General features: G+C 33.4%; 2 protein-coding genes and 1 long non-coding RNA gene across 4 annotated transcripts in view; 1 reads left to right on the forward strand and 2 right to left on the reverse strand.

Annotated features, from left to right (window-relative positions):
* Positions 1 to 11,421, reverse strand: part of LOC140447845 (uncharacterized) — a 100,462-nt gene extending 89,041 nt beyond the window's left edge. For both annotated transcript variants that reach the window (XM_072540738.1, XM_072540739.1), the window contains exons 1-3: positions 10,913 to 11,421; positions 10,725 to 10,847; positions 10,489 to 10,611 (exon numbers count right to left, since the gene is read on the reverse strand). In XM_072540738.1, the coding sequence (XP_072396839.1) occupies positions 10,489 to 10,611; positions 10,725 to 10,845 (244 nt within the window). In that variant the 5' untranslated portion in view covers positions 10,846 to 10,847; positions 10,913 to 11,421. The remainder of the gene's footprint in view (positions 1 to 10,488; positions 10,612 to 10,724; positions 10,848 to 10,912) is intronic.
* Positions 11,422 to 16,874: 5,453 nt separating this feature from the next.
* Positions 16,875 to 18,231, reverse strand: LOC140448524 (uncharacterized). Its single transcript, XR_011951727.1, has 3 exons — positions 17,941 to 18,231; positions 17,686 to 17,799; positions 16,875 to 17,603 (listed from the first exon to the last, which is right to left on the reverse strand). It is a non-coding gene; the product is annotated as an uncharacterized lncRNA (long non-coding RNA).
* Positions 18,232 to 19,656: 1,425 nt separating this feature from the next.
* On the forward strand, positions 19,657 to 20,391 carry LOC140449053 (zinc finger MYM-type protein 1-like). The gene has a single exon (XM_072542193.1). It carries the CDS (start codon positions 19,657 to 19,659, stop codon positions 20,389 to 20,391), a length of 735 nt encoding a protein of 244 aa, XP_072398294.1.
* Positions 20,392 to 21,049: the final 658 nt, after the last annotated feature.

Below are 21,049 nucleotides of genomic sequence, written 5' to 3' on the forward strand. Positions count from 1 at the left end.
TATTATTCTGTTTTATTACAACTTTTTACCCTTTCCTACCATAAATTTGATATGTCCTGGCGAATTGAATTTAGTACAGTACAACCAGAAATTTCAGAGACCCCAGATGCACAGAAAGAAATCGAAGGGGTATACAGTCATTCTAGTCGCAGCTGCAGAGTTTCTACGCGCAGCGAAAATATCGAGGTGTTGGAGGTTAATAGATATTCACATTCAAAGAAATTCCTCAAAAGGAAACAAAAAAAAAGTCGGCAACTTAAGACATAGTTAATAGAAATTTCAAAAGTATAATTCTGTATTGATAAGTAAAAAAGTCTTGAGTCAAAAATATATATTTTGAGTGATGAAGTTTTTTATTAACCTTAAAAAAACGATAAAAAGTAATAGAAATCGACTGCTTTTCATCTCTGTTTTGAAATTAACTCTCAAATTCAATCGCTTTTTATTCGTTCTTTAACATACTTACCTAGTAAAATACTTTTAGTATGTTAATTTGTTTGTTAAAAAAAAATCGATATTTTTGACTTAAGACCTTTTTAATTAATTATTAGTATATAATTGATATATAAGTTATATTAAATTTTACAAAAAAAATACAATTCATACAAAACAGATTCTACTTTAAAAAAATGATTACTTCGTTTGTCAGTGTAACTATAATTTGACTATAGTTACACTGAGTTTACACTATAGTTACAAGTAGTTTATCTGTCACTCCGAAATTTCTGTCCTCAGAACATCAAAGGTTCCGACAAAGCTTTCGCTTCTTGTTGGGATAGTGTATTCTGTGATATACATATAACCATGTTACATTAGCTGTTTTTGTGTTGTATTTGTAAAAATACCCTTGTAATGTTTTTATTTCAAATTTTAAATGTCTCTTTTTAACATATTTATGACAATTTTCTTCACTACTAGGACTAACTGAACATTTTCAATATAAGTTAGTTATAGATGTTAACTTCCACCACTTGTACTAAATAAGTTTTCCATTTAGGTGCCGATGAAGGTGACAGACTATCACCTTAGCCAATCCTTGACTTGACGCTTTCCCGAATGTTACCTACCAAAGAAGTGTATTCTTAGCGTCGTCATACAGGGTGGTCCTTAAGTAATTGTACAAAAAGGAACCTTAGATTCTACACTTTAAAATATTACGATTTAAGCCAAATGTCTTCAATAAAATGTTGATATTAAGAAAGATGCAGGGTGTTAAAGTAGAAATTTAAAATTTTAATTTTTGCTATAACTTTCATGTTTGTGAACATTTATGTATAAAAATAGCTGATAGAGGGCGCCACATATGCCACATATGTGGCATACATTTGGATTTAACTTTTTTGCTCTTTAAGTTACCGGTGTTTGTGATAAAAAATATTAAAGATACATTATTTTAGCAAAAAAAAAGGTATACCTGTTAATAACTTCAAAACTCAACAGTTTTCGAGATAATCGCATTTTACAAATCAACTACATAATTCAGATTTAACGCAATTACTCCAGGCAACGAAAGAAAATTAGACAAAAACATAAATACTTCTGAATTTTGGTATAAAATGCCTTCAATAAAGTTAATAGTTAACGAAATATTAAATAAAATAAATATATTAGCAGGATAGAATAGTAGGATTTGACAAAATAACAGAATAATTGGATTTTACATCAAACATTTTACGTTTTGTATTAAATTAAAGTCATAATCAAAATATTTTTATTTATAAACCAAATTAAGTAATAGTCAAAGAGTAACATCAAAGTAGAGAGAAAATTATATGCCGAAAGGTTGTACCGGTAAAAAGTTTTAATTTTGTGTTAAGAAAGAAAATATTTTGTTTTTCGAAAGTGTTAATTTAAAAAGAACAGTGGAAGCAGTTTTGGTTTCTGTGTATGCTCACCGGAGTGGAGTAGCGGAGTAGGAGTGGAGTAGCTTTGGTAGCAACAGTATCTGTAAGTACGACAGGAATAATAATATAATTTATACTTGCATCGGAAGAACTTAATATCCAGAAGGAAGAGGGATTTGTTTCGAACGAGAGATTGGGTTTTGGGAACAGATCTAAGGCAGGTAGTTAGTACAACAAGAGGGTCCAGGGCATTTTTTGAACAATATCACAGCGGGAGAAATTTTGAAACGAAATTAGTAATAAGTAAATTTTATAAAGTTTGTTTAATTGTTTATAAGATCAGAATAGTAGTTTAGGAAATTAATTAAAGGGGATTAAATCTGGACTGCTCAGTTTCTCAACTGTCAAAATAGGGTATAGCGATATCCACATTTGGTATAATTTCTTATATGTGTAATAAACTTGTTTGCAAGGTATTTAATCAATATATTTGAACTATTTTTCCTTTTATTCCTATATAACATTTAAACACGAGAATTAAAATTTGGCGTCTGTAATTAAAAATTTTGAGATATATTAGAATAGAATACTGTTACGTAAAAATATGAGTCATATTAAAAACCTGTAAACATGTTTATTCACTAACATGTTCTAGATTCTACGACCCTTCGACTAGCAGAAATTCCAAGTAATAAAAACCCGTCCATTCGAAAGTTCCGGAAATAGGTCTGTGCATTCGAGGCAAAACCAGGTCAATTGAGGTCAACATCCATGGGGTTCGAGAAACAGCTGTTTTCGTATAAATATGACGGAATTTTCATTGTGAAAACAGTTAATTTTGAATAACTCGCGCTCCCGATTTAATTGCATCGTTCGTATACATAAATTATGTAATTATTAGTCAAATAAATTGTTGTATAGTGGTTTAATAAATTGATATAAATTATCGTGTTTTTTAATAAATTAAAATAAGAACAATATATATTGTTCTGAAGCTATTTTCTTGTGGCATTTTTAATTAATTAATATTTAAATGGGAATAAGCCACAATTAAAGGTTAAAATACATTTATTGACGTTTCAATTTCCACTTCGGAAATCGTTCTCAAAATACATTGAAATTGAAACGTCAATAAATGTATTTTAACCTTTAATTGTGGCTTATTCCCATTTAAATATTAATTAATTAAAAATGCCACAAGAAAATAGCTTCAGAACAATATTAAGAAACCGTTATGGGCCCAGCGTTATTCAAAATTTTCGGAGATTGGAAATTCTATACAAGAAACTGGCACATTGTCAAAATTCAATCAAATTTTTACGAAGATGTAGAGACAACAACCTAATACCAAAGGGCTTGAAGTTACGTCCAGCATAGTATTTTGAGAACGATTTCCGAAGTGGAAATTGAAACGTCAATAAATGTATTTTAACCTTTAATTGTGGCTTATTCCCATTTAAATATTAATTAAGAACAATATAATAAATTATAATTAATAAATTCGTAACAAATGGTGTCAGAATAGTGGAATACATAAAATAAATTGCGAAAATGACTACGATTTATGAACTCACGGTGACGAATTTAAGAAGACATCTCGAGGATAGAGAATTACCTTCTACCGGAAAAAAGGCTGAGTTAGTCCAACGACTAAAGAACGCTTTGGAGCAAGATGGTCTAGATCCAGAGACTTATATATTTGAAGATGCTGTCCTCTCGTCGATTTCGAAAGTTTCTTCTGATGTAGCCAAAGTTTCCGGCGACATCGCATCATTAGAGAACAAAGTTTCTGGTGACATCGCATCATTGGAGAACAAAGTATCTGGCGATATTTCGAAAGTTTCCGGCGACATCGCCTCATTAGAAAACAAAGTTTCTAACGAGATTTCTTCTCTGGAAAGTAAAGTTTCTGCTAACATCTCTAAAGTAACTTCTGAGATGTCTGCCCTCGACGATAGTATATAGAATATCATCGTTACAAGACCAAGTTGCTGCCGATATGTTGACCTTCGAAGAAAATATATGGAAATAGATGGAAAGGAAGATGGAGGAAAAAGGAAAAGTAGAGAGAGGAAACAATCCGATTACAGTAGAGACAAAAGAAGATGAGACGAAATGTAAGTTGGAAACACGGCCGAAATTTGAAGGAAGTGAAGGTTCTGTTCATATGAAAGTCCCAACTTTCGATGGAAAATCGTCATGGAACAACTACATGAAACAGTTTGAATCAGCTGCAAGAGCAAATGGATGGTCTGAAAAAGAAAAGGCTGTAAATCTGACTATCGCTCTCCGAGGAGATGCCTTAGATGTGCTTCAGACCATAGCCGTAGAAGAGACGGATGATTTCGAACAACTGAAGAAGAGGTTAAATATGCGATATGGCCACGAACATTTGGAGCATGTATATCAGTTGCCTCTTAAAAATCGAAGACAGAAGAAAGATGAGGCTCTTCAAGAATATGAGGTAGATATTGCCAGATTAGTACGATATGCTTATCCGACAGCTCCCGAGGACATGATGGAAAAATTGACCGTTCAAACGTTTATTGATGGTCTTCGTGATCATGAAATGCAGAGAACACTGCGATTAGCTCGTCACAGGACGCTGTTTGATGTCTTATCCGCCGCCCTCGAATACGAGTCAGCTACACAGGCCTCTGGCGGTTACAGTAAAGTTAGGACTGTAAAAGAAGAAGGAGATGAAGATAAACTTGACCAGCTCGTTAATATGATGAAAAGTATTACATGCAAGAAAACGAAGACCATAAAATCAAGGAACTCACCATCAGGAAAACCAGAACGAGTCGGCTTTAGGGGGGCAGCTTCGACCCGGAACTTTTCCAAAGACCCTCTTATACTAATAGCTTCTTTGAAATGTCGTGAAGATAGTGTATATGTAGATGGAGAAATAAATGGTAAAAAGCATACGTTGTTGGTGGATACCGGAGCGACCAGAACCATTATACGCCCGACAGTTATAAACAGCCGTAAGAAACTGTCACCAACGAGGTTGCGACTTCGGACCGCTACAGGTGAAAATGCCAACATTCATGGAGAAATCCAGGTACAATTGGGAATTGGAGCAGAAAAGTTCGTCCATATTGTTATAGTTGCTGACATCGAAGAGGATGTTATATTAGGAAGATTCCAATTGGATTTTAAGAATAAGGTAATCAAAGTTGGCAACGAGGAGGTATTTCTCCATCCACATAATGACAACACTGTGCAAGCAGCCATTAAAGAAGATACAGTCGTGCCTGCGAGAAGCGAAACGATCATAGTAGCGCGGCTACAGGGAATTGTGGACGAAGGGAGACCTGTTATGATGGAGCCTTGGAACCACGACGATGAGGTTGGCCGTGGAATCATAATTGGAAAGGAATTGGTGACTTCGGCTAAGGAAATTCCTGTGAGACTTATCAATGTCAACGACTACCCAGTGACCATAAAAGTAGGAAAAAAAGACAAAAGTAGGAACTTGTGTACTTGTGACATCCATAATCCGTCGGGCGACAACATCTGATAATTCCAACGACAAATTCGACCAAATGGTTGCAGTTGCAGGACAGTCTCTGAATCAGATTGAGAAAAGGAAATTAAGGGAATTTCTTCGGCAGTATCGTGATATTTTCGTACCGAAAGGAGGAAAGACGGGAAGAACTACCGTTGTTAAGCATAAAATTGATACTGGTAATGCTAAGGCAATTCGTCAAACAGCTCGACGATTACCACAGGCGAAAAGAGAGGAATCTGAAACGATTGTTCAGGAAATGAAGAAAGACGGGGTGATAGAACCTTCTACGAGCCCATGGGTCTCTCCGGTGGTCCTGGTTAAGAAGAAAGACGGAACGACGAGGTTCTGTGTGGATTACCGTTTGCTGAACAACGTTACCAAGAAAGATAGTTATCCTCTGCCTCGGATCGATGACACATTGGCTGGAAGTAAATTGTTTTCTACTTTGGATTTGAAGTCTGGATACTGGCAGGTAGAAATGGACCCAGTAGATAAAGAAAAGACAGCCTTCACCACAGGATCTGGATTGTGGCAATTCAACGTTATTCCATTTGGACTCTGTAATGCTCCTGCGACATTTGAGAGGCTTATGGAAAATGTGTTGAGAGGGTTATCTTGGAAAACATGCCTGGTTTATTTAGATGACATAATCGTCTTGGGGTAGACATTCGAAGAACATTTGAAGAATTTAGAAAACGTTTTTAATCGACTTAAAGCTGCCCAATTGATGTTAAACCCCAAGAAGTGCCAGCTATTTCAAGGTAAAGTCAATTATCTGGGTCATATAGTCAGTAAAGAAGGAGTGGCCGTGGATAAGGGAAAAATTTATTCCCTTAAGGAATGGCCAGTACCAACGGACAAACATCAAGTTAGGAGTTTTCTTGGACTATGTACCTACTACCGAAGGTTTATTAAGAAGTTTGCAGATATCGCTAAGCCATTAACGCAACTTACAGAGGAAGCAAGAGACTACCGCTGGGATACAGACTGCCAAATTGCTTTTGAGACCTTAAAAAAGCATTTAATCACAGCACCAATTTTAGGGTATCCACTGCCAGAAGGAGAGTTCATCTTAGATACAGATGCAAGTAATGTGGGAATTGGAGGAGTGCTGTCTCAAATTCAAGGAGGACAGGAACGAGTCCTCGGATATTTTAGTAAAGTTCTTTCAAAACTTGAGCGGAATTATTGCGTCATGAGAAGAGAACTTCTGGCAGTAGTGAAATCAGTAGAGCACTTATATCAATACCTCTATGGAAGGAAGTTTGTAATCCGAACCGACCATGCCGCCCTTAAGTGGTTGATGCAGTTTAAGAATCCAGAGGGTCAGATAGCCGGATGGATCGAACGACTCCAAGAATACGATTTCAAGATTGAGCACCGGGCCGGAGTTAGCCACAGGAACGCTGATTCTCTTTCCAGAAGGCCATGCCCAGCAGAGTGTTCCCACTGCAACAAAACGGAATCGGAAACGGAAGAACAAGAAAGAGATCCAGTTATACAGAAAATTTGAAAATGGAAAGAGGAAAACCGTCGACCACCTTGGCAAGAAATATCAAACCTATGCTCAGTAGTTAAGACGTACTGGGCCCAGTGGGACTCATTTATCATGGAAGATGGCTTGCTCAAACGAGTCCTGGAAAATGATGACGGTTCAGAGAAGAAAAGACAGTTGGTGATCCCAAAGAGCAGAGTAGCCGAAGTACTTCGTCAGTTACACGACAGTCTATCAGGAGGGCATTTTGGGGTAAAGAAAACCCTTCAGCGAGCTCGGGAACGGATTTATTGGATGAACAGTTCCGACGACGTAAAAGACTAGCGTAAGAAATGTACTATTTGTGCTACGAGTAACAGGCCTTACCGAAAAAAGAGAGCTCCTATGAGACAATATAATGTTGGAAGCCCGTTTGAAAGAATGGAGGCAAGTACATGTTGGTAGTAATGTATTACTTCACTAAGTGGGTCGAGATTTACGCACTTCCAGACCAGAAGACCGCCACCATTGCAGATACGTTGATCCAAGAATATATAAGCCGATTTGGAGTGCCCTTGGATATTCATAGTGACCAAGGAAGGAACTTCGAAAGCGATCTATTCCAAGGAATATGTGATAGACTAGGCATGAAGAAAACAAGAACTACAGCATATCATCCGCAATCGGATGGTATGGTAGAATGGATGAATAGGACAGTTGGCAAGTAAAAAGGGTGTTTTAATAAGAACGACAAAGTCTGGCTCTATAATCTCAAGAAGCGAAAAGGTTGTTCTCCCAAGTAGCAGCAGTTTTGGGAAGGTCCATACCTCATTATGGAGAAGATAAATGATGTCATCTACCGAATAAGCAAGATTCCGAGGGGAAAGCCGATGATAGTACACCATAACCGGCTGGCGTCTTTCGAAGGTGACCACGACGTAGATGAAGAAGTGGAAGTAAACCAAGTCCAAGATGTGTCTGACCTCACGTTTGAGGAATTCATGGTTGCCTATGGAGGTACCGGTAAAGCAAGACATGGTGTTACCACTGAAGAAAGGCAAGATCTACTCGCGCTTCCCGATGACTACTCACTGGCCCTTCCCATCCCGGCCAGTATCAAAGACGCACCAGGGTTAGCATCCGTTTTTCGAAGGAAGTTCAGTTGAGTTGCAGAACTTCAATGCCAAGTGCCAGCTCCCGGGAAAGCCTTGAAACTACAAGATGCATCACGTTACTTTTTCTACCTGATAACAAAAGACAATGCCCATGACCAACCTACCTACCGAGATGTATGGGAAGCCTTACTTCAATTGAGAGAGCATGTACTAGAGTCTGACATGCAAAAGTTGGCCATGCCAAAGTTGGAGTGTCGCCAATTAGATTGGAGGGTTATCCGAAGTATGGTGGAGGAGATCTTTAAAGACACCAAAGTCCAGGTGTTAGTCTGTTGCAATCCGCATAGTTACCGGTGCGGAGAGAAGACTGTCCCCTGTCATTTTTATACAACTGGAAGTTGTAAAAGAGGGTCCAGTTGCCGATACCAGTTTACCGTTCCAGTTCCAGTCCCGACAAGGTTACAAGAGGAACTATCTTTTAAGAGGGAGGCAATGTTACGATAAATATGACTCATATAAATAAAATAAATAAAAAATAAAACTGTAAACATATTATTTCTAATTCTATTCTGATCTAGTAAGTTCGCCGCTCAGCTGAAACACCTGTCTGCCTTCCATCCTTTTAGAGAGGGTGCCGTCCGAATTCGAAGGGATTCTCGATTAACTGTATTTTATATATAAAGAGGGAATTCTGTTGAAAACAGTTAGTTTTGAATATAAAGTCGAGTTTTTAGTTGGAATATAACTGTAAAAATAAATTAGTGTAATATTGTATTAATAAAGACTTTAATAAATTTGTAAGTGTTATAAATAGGCCTTTGATAATAAATAAAGACAATAAATTAGATTAATAAAAATACTACAATAGTATAAGATTGATACAATTTGATATTTGATAATTGCATCTGAGGTTTTAGACCATGCACAACTTTTTATAAAGCATAATTTTTTTTCATTAATTTAATTTAATTGAATACATGATTTATTAGGCAAGGTGAGAATACTATACTTAAAAAAGGATGATTATTACAAGTTATATTTGTGCCATATTGTGCTCATAGATTAAACACTAGAACATAATAGACTGGATCTTATACTAGTGACATAACTTATTGGTGTGATTATAATATCTGAAACAAACTATCTAAAGACCTATTCGAGAAAAGTTATAATAAACATATCAAACTTTTTATAAAAAGTAATTAAAAATAATGGTACATTATACCATTGACAGCCCTTTTCATTTTTTTTTTACATACTGCTATAATACTTATTACTTTAACAAGTTATCACAGATATTTTAGCATGTTCTATGTATTAAATTTAAATTAACATGATCCTTCAACTGTTTCACATCGTGAAGACAATAATTTTTTATCATCTTTTTGATGCAACGAAGATATATGTTATGATCACATAGCTTCAAATGTTGAAGTCACAAGGCATGTAGTACATTTTTCAAAAACTTATGCAGTACAAAACAATCAACACAAATTTGATATAAGTGAATACTCTTATCTTTCATATGATGAATAGAATACTTTTGCAATTTGGTATATCATAACATAATATGGAACATAACCTTTTAATAGACAAGGAAATGGCATCATATTTTGGACAACACTCATGCAAGATGTTCATTTGGGGAAAGCCTGTAAGATTTGGTTTCAAGTTATGGTGTCTTTGTGCACATACAGGTTATTTATATAAATTCATACCATATGGAGGAAAACAGAATAATAATTTGGATTCAGGTAATAGTTTGGGAACAAAGATAGTTTTAGAGTTACTTTCTGTAGTTGACAAACCCCAAGAGCATTGAGAATTTTTCTATTTTTTTTTTCATCTTATGCTCTTTTTCTGATACTGCAGGATCTAGGCTTCTTTGCCACAGGTAATCTAAGAGAAAACTGCACTGCTAAATGTGCTTTACAGGATAGCAAAAGATGCATTATCTCTCCAAAGATAATTTTCCTAATGATGTAAGATTTAATAACACTAGTCACTTGATTAGAGGGCACAATGCAAGTGCACGAAAAAAATATAGGCTATGCAAAAGTCATACTATATATTCATGCAAAAAATGTAAAATTCACCTCCATCTCCACATGCTTTGAACCATTTGATAAAAAAAAAATAATTATGTTTTATGTATATCAATATTGGCCAAAGATGTGTACATGCACCCTTAATTTTTTCCATGTTATTGTTAATTTTCTGTTAAAAAATCATAAACATGTCTTAGTTGAGCTATTTTCAATAAAAATTCAAAAAAATTATCCTTTCTCATTGCTCTGCCTTTAATGGGTTGATATCAGTCTGATATTGCCATCATAACTTTAGACATAAGAACATTTATATTAGTTTTAAATAAATTACAAATTTTGCTCACAAAAAAGAAGAGACAATTTGTTTAACACAGCTTTGACCATCCAGTAAATTTTAAAGGATGCTCCTCTTCAGATAAAACATTTGTAATCAACCCATCAGATGATATTGAGATGACAACAAAACAAATAACACAATAATTCCTTGTCTTACCTGAGTTATCTTCAAATTCATTCTTCAGATCCTCAAGATATGTGGATGTGGATAACTGACTCTCAATATATCTTGGATAACCTTCAACAAAACCTTCCTTGACTTCAGCTTTTATTTCCATAGCTAATAAATATAAATTATAACATAATGACCGTATTATTAATATAATATAGTTAAAATTAGATCACATTGTTTAGCACAAAATTCAAGTTAACCGATTTTATTACTTGTACTACCTGAATTGTCTCCTGGTTCATTCTTCAAATCTCCAAGATTTGTGCATGAGGATAATTGACTCTCTATATATCTTGGATCGCCTTCAACAAATTCTTTCTTAATTTCAGTGTTTAGGTCCATAGCTAATAAATATAATACAAATTAAGTCACATGGTTTAGGGCTAACCTTTTTATTACTTGTATTTACCTGAATTATCTTCTGTCGCAGAAGTTCTGCTTGCTTATTCGGTAATTATGGACCAAGAGTGTACGCCTGACTAATACTATGGACTAATATTCCTTTTTATACTCTGCTAACCTAACACAATGCTAATATGAATATGTAATCAAACACCAAGAACCAAGACCCATAGTCAGTGTTCCCAAACTTAAAAAAATAAAATCGGTAGAATTTGTTAAAAAAATCGGTAGATTGTGGTGTAAAATCGGTAGATTTTTCAAAATATACTATTTTGTTTAAATTTCATAATGTTTTGCAATTTAATAATAATAAAAAATAAAATCGGTAGAATTTGTTAAAAAAATCGGTAGATTGTGGTGTAAAATCGGTAGATTTTTCAAAATATACTATTTTGTTTAAATTTCATAATGTTTTGCAATTCGTTTATTTAAGAAAAAATAAAATATGTTTATTCATCTAAATCTAATAAAATAAAAAAATGAGAACCGAGATACTAAACTTAAAAAGGAGCGGCTAAAGACACAGTGGTGCTCTCTACTTTGCGCATGAGTCAAAATATTTACAACGTTGTCGTGTTATAACACATTGACACAGGACAGAAAACAATTATTTGTTCTGTGACATCTCCAGGAAATTTAAAATGTCAGCTGTTTGATTCATATACATTGACGTATATTTAATGTTTACGTTATTAGTGGTCTGTGGTTTACTTCCTTGATTTCAAAAACAAAAACACGTTTCTCAGTACGAAGTTTATAATTGAAGTAGAAATAATATTGCTGAGTTTTATATTTTTCATTTTTGGGACTGTAATCCAATTAGATATTAATATGAAGGTTTACTAAATATATAGGAAGCCTGAAAGATTTATTTGGATAACTAATTGATGAAATTTTAACTTTCCCTTGAAAGACACACTTCACCTACCATGTGTACAAGTGAAAATTCGAATGAATAAATTAAAATCAATGTAAGGATAGATACAATAATATAAATAAATTAAAAAAAAGCGTTTTTACAAAAAGTTTTATTAAAATATATACACAGTTTAATTAGAAAATTATATCATAGTTTTTACATAATTATGTTCATCAGAAGGGTTTGTTAAAATGTATTTTTCTGACAATAAAACGGATTTCATTGAGGACAACTCACTGTTTCCTAGCATATTGGGTTTTTTTAGCATTCTTTTTTTCTTAGTAGAATAAAAGCTTTGTTGCTTCCGTATTTTCTTATTTGCTGGTTCTTTATTATTTATAACTGCAGCAGATTGAACGTCATGGTGTAAATTACTTTTTAATAAATTTATGCTGTTCCTGTGTACTTTTAAAGCATGCTCTACTATACTATCATCAACATGAGTTAGATCAAGTTCAGTAAGCTCTTGGCCACATTGTTTAAGTAAGTCCCGTTTATCTGGTCCTTTGTGAGCCCTAACAATACTGCTTGGACCTGGTTGTAATTCAGTTTCGCTGATGGTACTGCTGCTGATACTCTGAATACAGTGAATTACATTTACTTTAGTATTATTTTCCCCTTTATTTTCTGGTACAGCAATATAATGAATATGTTTGCACATGATTCCCTTTATAAAATAATCAATGCAAGTACATTGATATGTGTGAATACAAATGTTGCATTTAACACACTTTAATTCACAACATGATAAAATTTGTGTTGGTTTTTTAGAAACAATATATTGCTGCCCATTATTTATTACATGCCAAACATTTTCATAATTATTACTAACTTGGAAAGAACTTTTCAATGCCATTTCATGCCTCTTTTCAATAATTCTTAAATGACTTGTGTCTTTTCCTTTTATTTGCTTGATCATGCGGTCAATAATTTTGTCTCTAATATAGAGATTAACGGCATGCACTCCCTTATCCAGCCTTTTAACAACTTTCCCATCTAGCTGAAAATATTTTATGCACTTATGCATAGCCTCTAAATGCATGTTTGTGTTGACACCTGCTGTTTTACGATACACATATGCCCACTGTTCACATCTATTTATATAATTATCGACAAAATATTTTCCAAACATAATTAAATCTGGATCGTTCTGTAACATATTTACAAAATTCTGTATTTCTTTAAGAAAATTAATTTCATTAAGTTCAGTTTGAATAACTTTTAGAGCTAGATGTACCTTCTCTCGTTTTTCTTTGTCAGAAATTTTATTTAAATTAGATGTCCAGGCTCTTTCAACGTGCCAGGAACAAAATATCTGATAAGTTACAGCACCCATACTTGCAGACCATGCATTATAAAAAACATTTGTTATATCCGTCATGAAAGTTCTAGCTGAAATAATTCCAACCTTTTCTTTAATTTTATCAAAAAAGAATTTAAAAATGTCAGAATCTTTTCTGTTTGTAAATAAACAGGCTGTAGGAAAACCTTCACCCCATTCATCAACTACTAATATTGTGGTAAGTTCGAAGTCGTAGCTGTTAAGCCCATGTGTACTATCAACACATATAACACCCCCATTACCATAAGTTTTTAACATATATTCTTGAGTTGAATTCATGAAAATTAAACATAGATCATGTTTATTTAAGTAATCATGTTCAGCTCCCTGACTTTTATAAAACACAGTATTAGATCCTTTTTTCTGAAATTCTTCGACCCAACAACCAACACTCACACTATCAATGGAATGTCTAACTCCACTGTTAATATCGATATTATATGTACATTTTATATTATGAATATCTTTTCTTGTCAGCAAATCCTTTCTTTTTAACACTGATGGTTCTATATTTTCCCTGACAGACTCCAGAATTCTAAAACAATAAATAAAAAATAGCATGGCACTTGGGATGTGCAAAGAGAAGTGAATACATCGGTTGGTGTATATTGGATATATATATATATATATATATATATATATATATATATATATATATATATATATATACCTATATTCATAATATACCTATATTCATAAATGTATGATGACTAAAGTAAGATACAAAAGTCCGAAATTCAATTTTTTCTAAATATCTTAAAAAACATGTCTGCAATATCTAACAAAAAACGCCCATTTGGGACTGCGTTTACTGCTCCACATAGTTTAATTTGATTAGATCATATTAGATTAGATTAAATTCGATTTAACTTCATAATTTATAATTTAATTTTATATAATTTTATTAGGTAATACAGGTAAACATGTTAATAATCCTGTAATAAGTGTATATGTATGTATATTATACGGTATACCGCAAGGTTACTACACGTGTTTCGAGACTTACGCTAAATAGGATTTCGGACCCGTACAAAACATCATACCGAGCCATAAGAAGTATTCCCTTCAAAATTAATTTATAACATAAAAACTAAAAATGGGTTATTTGAAAATAAGTATATTTACTTTGATGCAGGAACTGCCATAGCTAATTTTTCGGCAATCTCCAATTTATTGGATTGTGAAATCCTTAAATGCTGGAGTTCGGTTACATGACCATAATGTTCAGGTACATATTTGACATCACACTGACCTGTTTTAAGATATTTTCTCAGTTGAATTGTACTAGTACAAGCAATCCCTTGCTTGCAAGATCCTTGAACTTTCATTTTTCTTTTTCGTTTATTAGAGGACAATTTTACTTGACTAACACCTAGAAAAATATATTTATAGAATACTTAAACCATATACGTTATAGCCAGAATACCTTACCACTTCTGTTGCAGTTATAATATGTTACAACAATTTCCTCACTTATTTTGTCCGTAGTCCGTTTAGCATACTCCTGATTTTTTGTTTTAGATATTCCATTTAACCACATTTCAAAATCTGGAAGAAAACCATTAACAAACCAAAGTAGCTTATTTTCAATCAATTTAGAAATTTACCCTCTACATTATTGAAATGTAAAATTTCTTCAGAAAAATGAGTATTATGAACTTGAGTTAAATGCTCCCTTAATTGCATAATATTGATAAATGAGAGATTGCAACCCTCGGAACATTTGTTTACATGAACACCATATTCGTAAGCAATAATGTTTTTTTCTGTGTCACAATGTATTGTTCTTAAATGTCTGTTTAAATTTCTTTGCAAAGTAAATACTTTTTGACAATATTTACACGTTATCGCCATAGTCACCAAGTTTAAAATTATTACGCAAAAACACAATTATATTCGAAAACTCTTCCTCCATCAATCAACAACTAAATTGGTAAAATCAAAATCTCGAAAACTATCTCGAAAATGGCAACATTGAAGAAACACGCATGCGCAAAACAGGGAGCAGGACTGTGTCTTTAGCCGCTCCTAACTTAAAACGAGAAGGTTGGCACTGCTGGCACGTTGGCACTTGGCTGGCAGTAACATCCAACACACAAACCAACGAGAGCTTAATTTCCCGACTCAGCACCCCCCACTACTGTTTATATGTGCAAGTATTTAACGAATGGCGGGAAGTTTGAAATATATGGTAACAATTAGTGCCGGTTGTTCGAACGCTAATCAAAACTTGATTGTAATCAAATATTGGAAATATTTAATTACAAGCAAATACGTCACAGCAGCTGTCAAAATTGCTTATTATTATTATTGATTTTTAAATAAAAACATGAAATTAACATCAGAAAGAGATAAGTTTAATTATGGTTTATTTTAAATTAAAACGCAAAATAATAAAATTGAATAAATCCAAACGTCATTGAATAAATCAGTCAAGATAACCTCAAAATGTAACGTATTTGATTTTAATTAAATATTTGATTTGAGTTCTCATTAGCGTTCGAACAATCGACCCTTATTGTATTAAATTTCTGTCTTTTTTATTCCTATACATACTTTGGTAACAAAATCTAGATTTTTTACAGAATTAATTATAAATACTACTTTAATTTTTTAATAATAATTTTTATTTAGAAAGCTGTAAAAATGACACCTGTTACATTTAAACAGTCATTTCATTATTATTTTAGTTCATCAAAAAACTTAAAAAAAGTTCCAATATAATAATGATTGGTATACTTCGTTTACGCTTGTACAAAACAATAATGAGGTAAATAGTCATATTTTTTAGAAGAAAATGTTACAATGTATAGACGGTGTTTACAGTCTTGCGATTTTATTTTTAAGTGGTGGTAGGTTAGCAATAAAGGTATTGTGTAGAATAAGGGATGGTCGAATTTGCTTCCTTTCTCAAATACAGGCCATTGAAGTTTCCAAAAATTTAGATTTTTTTGTAATATCTCTTTAGCGCATTAGAATATTCAAATGAAATTTGGTGTACACAACCTATAGAATGAATGGCCACTACACGTATAAGAACCGTGTAATAATCTAAATAAGTTACGTAGATTCGGGATATGTCGTTTATAATTTAAAGAAAACTTTCAGTTGGCCTCTGTAATATGTAATTTCTAAGATTTTTTGTAAGTAAATTCCATTTAAAATAACCTCTCAACTTTTCTTTATATCTCCTACAACAAAACTTGTAGTAGCTGTACAATCCATAAATAATGCTTACCAAATTGCATAAGAATATTCTAAAGTGTGTATGTGTTAAATATTACAAAAAAATCTAAATGTTTGCCAACTTCTAAGCCCTATGTATAAGAAATTAAGCACAATTCTTCCACAATTAATTAGACGAAATACCATTCTTTTTTGATAAACTATCACCTATAAAAAATATCACAAGACTGTAAACACCCTATATAATATCAAAGAATATAGACGCTTAAGACACTAGACGTCTATATTCTTTGATAATATACAGGGTATACAATGTACCACAACATTTTACAGTTGTTTCCAATTTAGGGAAAGGTGAAATAAATACAAGATGCATGTAGCATATAACAATTATTTTAATTTTTATTTAAATAGTACAGTCAGTGTACTATTTATTTATTTATTTATTTATTTATTTAATACATGGGATAACCCCATTAACAGTTTAAATTACAATATACAATATCACAGTTAGGATTCAAAACTTGAAATTACTATATAAAATCAATATTAGAAAGTTTTAAAAAATGAGACTAAAAATCTTACATACTAAAATAAAACAAAGTATAACAAGAATAAAATTTAACTGAGTTAGTTATATTGAAAGTATCAAAATCGCGATCATTTAATAGCCCCATGTATCTATCCAATGAGTTGTGAATACCATAGGTTGTTCTGTGGAAAGGAATATTGAAAACATTGTGGTAACGTAGAGCTTGATGGTTCGGACGATCAATAAATCCATGTATGATCTTATATATAAATATAGCTCCTGACATGTCACGACGGTTCTTGAGTGAGGATAAAGATAATTGTTGTTCGATACAGAAATAATCATGATTTTCAATAGTAGTGTGGACGTGGTAAGCACAAAATTTCAAATATTTATGCTAGACTCTTTCTATGGTATCAATATTGTTCTGAAAATAGGGTGACCAAATAACTGAACAGTATTCCAAAATAGTTCTAAGCAACAATACACTAATCTTGTTGAATTAATGGAAAAATACTGAATACTTTCTTGCTTCGAGAGTCTAATTTTTCCAAGCTCAATTTCATGCCCATAGTGTGTTTTTTGGAATTTCACAGTTATTTTATCATTGGCGCTGACAATTTTTATTTGGCTAGTGCATAATGAATCCATATGGCATAAACCTTGAGACTTACAATTACGCTTGTATTGCTTATTTAATACTTGCTTTCCATCATGAGCTACAAAGAAAAAAAATTTAATTATAAATAATTATAGTATCCATCTAATACGATGTTATCATATGTTAAGTATCTTACTTACATGTTTTGCTACGATTGCAATTAAAGTATGTAATATTTTTATCTTGCTTGTATTTAGATACAACATAGAAGCTGCAGGATGTTTCTTCCACTGATCGTTTCCAAATAATAAATTCTTAAACAAAAAAAAAATTAAATTAGTAAATGTCCATTACTATACATTTTTAATTTTACTATTTTATTAAGTACATAGAAATATTCTACAATATTTTAACAAAATATATCCTACTAAATTAAATATTAAAATAAAACTTACCATCCATATTTGTAAAATTAATTGTTTGACTTTCAAACTTTAAATTATGAACATTTTCCAAATGATTAATTAAAAATTTTCCTTGCTGAAAGGAATTATCACAATCAAGTTCCAAACACTTAAAACCCCATACATTTTTAGCATAAGATATGCGTTCAACCTGTTTAAAATGAATTTGTGTGACGTGTCTATTTAAAGTAAATTGTCTTGAAAAAACTTTATCACAATATTTACACGTTACAGGCATTTTAAAAAAATAATAATAATAAGACCAAATATAAACATAAGATATCAAATCATAAAGTTAGGTTAAGTCCAAACAAATTCATAAATGTCAAACTGTTCCGTTCCCAAAAGCTTAGGTGGTGGGGGGGTGCCTAGTCGGGAAAATAAGCTCTCGTCACAAACCATACATTCATGGACAAAAATATCGAATATTTTGGAATTTTCTAATTTTTGTTTTTTCAAAATAAATTATGGTCAATCAAGTCGTTTATTGTAAAATAGAGTTTATTTTAACAATGTTTAATGAACAATTTTAAGTTTTTATGCGAAGAAAATTGCGAAAAAAATAAATGTTTAATATTAGGTAAATAAGGTTATTTTACTCTAAACTTAAAAATGATAATTTAAATTGCTTAAACAAGTCGTTTTAACTGAAAGAAGTGCATGATCAGTAACGAGTATTCCCTCCTCTAGCTCTAATTACTGCTTGCATCTTTCTCAGCATGCTTGCAAGTAAATTTTGGACATATCCTTGGGAAATTGCATTCCATTCATCCTGTGTAGCAAGCCGAAGCTGCTCTATCGTATTTGAAACGGGATTTTTTTGTCGTATGCTGCGTTTTAGGTGATCCCACATGTGCTCTATTGGATTTAAATCCGGGCTAAACGGTGGGGAAATCCAATCTTCGAATTTGAAACTCATCAAGGTAATTACTCACTATGGCAGCAGCATGTGGTCGAGCATTATCGTGCATTAACGTGAATCTTTCATATCAAATGTAACCAACATATGATAAAACATAATCTTACAGGATGTTTTAAACGTAAGAATCACCAGTCATCCGTCCAATCACTTTCACAAGTGCGGTACGTACCTCCCAACTAATACCTTCCCAAAGAATTATGCCATCAACTCCAAAACTAAAAGTCTGGGCGAGACTGCAGCTGGCGAATCGTTCTCCAACTATTCTGTAGAGTTAGATTTGACCATCTGGCTTCCATCAGGCCCGACCAGAGGGGGGGGGGCAGGGGGGGCAAAATCCCCGGGGCCCGGGCCCGGCCGTTAGCAAATTTAAAAAAATTCCTTTTATTAAAATATTTTACAACAGATTGAATTTGCTTGCGGTTTTAATTATGAAATTATTATAAGGAATATTATGCATTTGGAAAAGGCAATATGCAAGAAATTATTTCTTTGCATAAGTTAGAATTAATAAAATTATATCGGGAATACATTGCGCGTGGGAGCCCCTGATCGGAAGCTTGCTCTATCGGCCACTGCCACACGATTCCTGACTTCGTCTTCACTGCACTCATTGTCTAGGTGATACGAGGTGGAGTGCTAGAGTAGAATGTGTGAAACCAATAGCAGCACACATAGGCAAAATCATTGAGGCAGTTTCATCATTGTTGAATCTTAACGTAACTGTTAAAACGAGAGCCACAATCAATGGGGTTTTAGAATATCTTAACACCTTCAAGTGCATCCTCATGGCGTCAATTTGGGTGAAAGTGTTGGTACCCATCAACTACAGAAGTCAACTACTTCAAACTATGGACGCTACTTTGGATGTTGAGAGTAGTAATATAGAGAGCCTAATTGATGATTTTAGTGCCTTAAGAAATAACTGGGACAAGATATTGTCTGAATGCAAACATGTTGCAAATGCTTATGGTATCGAACCGGAACTCTCCACTTCCCGTGCGAGAAAGAGGAAGACTTTTCACGATGAAACAGCTACAGAAGATGTAATGTTAAATTTATCTCCGGAAGAACGCTTCAAAACAGAAGTTTTTTACACAATAATTGATGTTTTGGTGGCCAACCTTAAAACGAGGTTCACAGCACTGAGAGCAATCGAAATGAAATTTTCATTTTTATGGAAGTATAACGAAATGGACGAGAATACGATCTCAGAAAGTTGTGTAAGATTCACCGAAGAATACAATTCAGATGTAAGCAGGGATCTAGTTGATGAAATGATTTACTTGAAAACTGTTAGTAAATCAAACATCTCAGATACGTCGCTGAAACCAGCAAAACTTTTGAACAAGCTCGTGTCCCCTAATGTGACAAATCTTTTCCACAATGTGTGCATTGCTCTTCGCATATTCTGTTGCCTACCAGTATCCGTTGCTCAGGCCGAGAGATCATTTAGTGTTTTGAGCCGAATTAAGAATTGTTTAAGATCTACTATGGGTCAACAACGATTATCTGATTTGTGACTGTTAAGCATAGAGTCGAAACTTGCAAAAACTCTTGATTTCGACCACGTGAGCCAAAACTTTGCGGATATGAAAGCAAGAAAAGTTATACTGTAACTAACAGTTCTATTGTAAATAATTAAAAACAAAGTTTAATTGTTACAACTGTTTTAATTTTCTTCCTTCCTGTGTCAATAGCATGAGTGTTCACTATTACATATCCCAGTTTATGAGTTATCAGATTTTTGGGAATTTTCGTTCAACTGGGTTTGGAGGGGGCCCGGCCTGGCTCTGGGCGGCCCTGGCTTCCATAATAGGATTCTGGTCTCACCAGTGAAAACAACCTTTTTCCAGTTGTCAATATTCCACTAAATATGTGTTCTTGCAAATTCCAAACGACGAGCTTTATGATTTTGGAGGAGACGTAGAACTTTGGCAGGGCGTCTGGGCTTTAAGTTTGCTTCTTTTGATCTTCGTCTAACTGTTAGTGAACTCACATTAACTTGTCAACATTTATTAGCTTATTTCTGAGGTGCATCGATGTCATTGAACGATTTCGTGTAGAATTAAGAACCAAAAAACGGTCATCAATTGCGGTTGTGAACCTTGGGCGTCCTTGACCAGGCCTTCGTACAAAATTTCCTGTTTCGCGGTACCTTTTTAGAGTATTCGAAACTAT

The sequence above is a fragment of the Diabrotica undecimpunctata genome, chromosome 8 (assembly GCF_040954645.1).
Source record: "Diabrotica undecimpunctata isolate CICGRU chromosome 8, icDiaUnde3, whole genome shotgun sequence".
Lineage (NCBI taxonomy): Eukaryota > Metazoa > Arthropoda > Insecta > Coleoptera > Chrysomelidae > Diabrotica > Diabrotica undecimpunctata.